The sequence below is a fragment of the Pangasianodon hypophthalmus genome, chromosome 15 (assembly GCF_027358585.1).
Source record: "Pangasianodon hypophthalmus isolate fPanHyp1 chromosome 15, fPanHyp1.pri, whole genome shotgun sequence".
Taxonomy (NCBI): domain Eukaryota; kingdom Metazoa; phylum Chordata; class Actinopteri; order Siluriformes; family Pangasiidae; genus Pangasianodon; species Pangasianodon hypophthalmus.
Genome location: NC_069724.1, coordinates 278,873 through 282,500, shown reverse-complemented (window position 1 = coordinate 282,500; position 3,628 = coordinate 278,873). Strand labels below are relative to the sequence as shown.

General features: G+C 40.8%; 1 protein-coding gene across 1 annotated transcript in view; it reads right to left on the bottom strand.

The window, feature by feature from the left end:
* The window catches only part of stk26 (serine/threonine protein kinase 26), a 26,616-nt gene extending 23,304 nt beyond the window's left edge, over positions 1–3,312 (bottom strand). Inside the window, exon 1 of the mRNA XM_053240038.1 lies at positions 2,815–3,312. Within this exon, the coding sequence (XP_053096013.1) occupies positions 2,815–2,856 (42 nt within the window). The 5' untranslated portion in view covers positions 2,857–3,312. The remainder of the gene's footprint in view (positions 1–2,814) is intronic.
* Positions 3,313–3,628: the final 316 nt, after the last annotated feature.

Sequence of the window (3,628 nt, the reverse complement as noted above, 5' to 3'; positions counted from 1 at the left end):
CAGTGCTCCAAACATTCATATCTGTATCTGTATCTGAACCCGGAGTGGGCGTGGCCTAAACAGGAAGGTTTTTTTTTAATTATATATGAACCCTTCCACTCCGCTCCCGAAATCGGAGTAAAATCAGAGAGGTATAAATGATTTTTAATAAGATAAAGTATAAACATTTTCTTATGTTTAGTTTTTTTGTAAAATAAACACATTTTTATCAGATTCTTTTATAAGATTTATGAACTTTTTCAAATTTACTCAAGATTTATTTATATTTGGCACTGATAAAGTTAAATTTTATTTGTTAATACTTGTTAAAAAAAATCTTAAAGTTAAATATTAAGATGTTTTTCTGTTGCTGGGAAACATGACCATATAATATCAATATCGTAATAAATTATGACACAATATCTTTTTATCAGATATTCTGGATATGGTTTTATTACCTTTTATTATTTACTTTTATTTAATAATAAAAAAAAACTGACTGGAAACAGATGATTTTTGTAATAAACTTTAGAATTTAAAAAAAAAACTTTCAGTATTAAATTTAAAAAACATTTTTTGATAAATGCATTAATAAACAACTGACTATTAGTTCTAACTGTTTTTTAATGCAGCACTAATGATATTTAAATGATATTAATGAGAATAAATATCGTAATACATCACGTCGCAGAAATGCTTTCGAGAATCACAATATTTTTAATCGTAATCGTATCGTCCGATCCGACGCCGTACAGTAAATATTCCATTACTGTGAATAAATCTTACAGCATAAATGTCAGAAATATTAACTACAGTCAGGATAAAGTGATTTATAAAGTAATTGTTTACAGTAAAGCTACTAATTTAAAACGTTCTCGGCGCTTCTGCATCTCCACATTCGGGAGAAAAACATCCTGATTTGAGGAAACGGCAGGATTTATGATTTACTCGAAGCACTAATGGTGCAGCGGAACGTTCTCCACTGCTTAATGTCTAATGATTAACGTTTTAATGGCTCAATGTCAAACTATAACCAACGTCCCAAAGCAAACGCACCGCAGCGTGCAGAAGGACTTATTCAGCCAACAGCAGCGTTCTTTAATAGAGAAGGTCTGAGCTGGTAAACTTCTCCTTAAAATTAAAATCAGTGTTTCGGAGCTTTCTGTCGTTTAGCGTCACACACCGACGCGGAACTTTATCTCCACATAAACACAAACAACAGATTTGGAGATATTCTCAGTTTAAGTTTATAGTTTATCACTTCCAGGAAAATGCAATTTTTTTTTAATGATTTGTATTCGTGCACAACGTCATGATCGTCCAATCATCACCTCTCTAGAACTGTATAAGCCCCGCCCCCTGGAGGCGTGTCTTGCTCTACAGTAGCAGCTCGTTAGCAGTAAACGAGGGTCATCAGTGTGTTTTTGTTTTAGCGTCTTCACACACACACACACACACTTCCCTTCTCCAACCATCGCTCAGTCGGAGATGAATAACGGTTGGAGTTTGTGAAAGGGGAGGAGTTTGTACGAGGTGGCGATTTTCTGAGATGTTTTACAAACCTGAAGCTCTTCAATGCTGGACCACGTTGTGAGAATTCGGTCTTTATACAGCGTCGGGGTTCTGCATCAGTAAGAGTCAGTAAAAGTCTCTCGCTAATCTCTTCACTGTTCTCCGTATTTAGCTAGCTCGCTGTCAGGGTTGTTTTGATTGGGCGGGGGTGTGGCTTATCTCAAACGCTATTGGCTGTTGTGTAAATCAGTCAAACACTTCAACATGATGTCATTCTGACTTCCTGTTTCAAACTGTCATACAGAATCACGTAAACACAGTTACTCAGCAACGACATGAGCTGAGGGTGGCGCTGAACACAGCAAATAGGTCTGAGTGTGGATTTACATCATCATCATCTTCATCATCTAATGAATGTGAATCACCCAGAGTGCAGCTATAGCTCCTGAGGTTATTAAATATATTAATGATGTAGAGAAAAAAAATGGTTCGAATCAGAAAACATAATAAATTTAACTGAACTGAATTGGTTCGGAATCGAGCAGGAATCGAATCGTATCGGTTCTGAACCGAATCCGTAGTGAATCAGTAGTGAATCGAATCATGACTGTTTAACTGTATTCTTTATGTTTTATGGATCGTGTGGATTCTGAATAAAGAGATTCACTGCGTTAATAAACAGCTGAACTGAGAAGAAGTGTTTGTTAAAGAAAAGAAATCAAGGCTAAAGCACTTTATAAACATGTGTAAACATTAATAAACATGTGTAAACATATGTAAACATGTGTAAACATTAATAAACATCAATAAACATTAATAAAGGTGTGTGAGCGCCGGGGCCGCGCGCGCCTGCACCTCTGACAGGTGTGTAAAAGCGGTTAAACCCGTTCAACGTCAAACTGCGATTCACACCGACACACACACAAAACACACACACACAAAACACACGACGTTAAAGCACTTAATCGTTCAGTATTAAAGTCTGAACTTTGCTGACGGAATTCTACAAAACTGTGACATAAATCTACTGAAAATTTAGAAAGAATCCTGAGGTTTGTCGCCGCTCAGGTAAGGGCGAGGGCCGAGCTTTAGCTTTCCCACCCGCATTCAACAAATCCCGCCTACTGAGCTACGATTGGATAGAAACGTCCCGCCTCCTGCGCTACCATTGGCTACTATTAATAACCCCGCCACACGATTGGTTGCTTCTAGTTTAGTGCTAACTTCTAACCAATCATAACGCAAGACGCTAGATTTTCCGGAAAACAGGTAGAAAGAGAAATACGTCTAAGGGGCCTTTGGTTGCCACCTTCCGAAACTTACCTGCATTCCGGGAACTTGAACAGCTACCGGTGACTGAGCCATCTTCCCTCAATCCGAGAAAACACGACCGAAATAAAAGCACACGCTCCTCTCTCCGAGCTCAGGTCGTCGTAACTTGTAAACTTGAGGTCAGTGTGTGAAAGTGTGGAGCGGAGAGCTAACAGAGCCGCCTGTAGCCGCTAGCGGGCTAGCCTCAGCCGACACAAACTTCTAACTTTACAACACAGCGCGATCAGGAGAGACCATGGCTTCCTCCCGCACCACTCACTCACTCACACACGCTCTAAACCGGGCCCCGGACACTGCAGTCAGCGTCCAGCACTCGGTACATCGCGGGTTTGCTGTTGTTATTGCTGTTATTGCTGTTGTAGTTGTTCAGACAGAATGTTGTACAAACTTCAGCGCGGGGACGCGGCCGCCATGTTGGAAACCTGCGCTGGAACTCGCGCTCTCGGGTGGAGCCGCGCGCGCACTGTGGAGCGGTGACGTCACACCAGGGGTGGGGTGGAGGGGGAGAGGGAGGGGGGAGTCATTACAACAGGAGCAGTGTGTCATTACTTCCTGAGCACTAACTACCTAACTAACTAACTACCTACCTAACTAACTAACTACCTACCTAACTAACTAACTACCTACCTACACCCTGTACTGTTCACTCCATCCAATCACTCTCACACACACACACTCTCTCACACACTCTCACTCACACACACACACTCTCACACACACACTCTCACACACACACACACTCACTCACACACACTCACTCACACACACTCACTCTCACTCTCACACTCACTCTCACACACACACA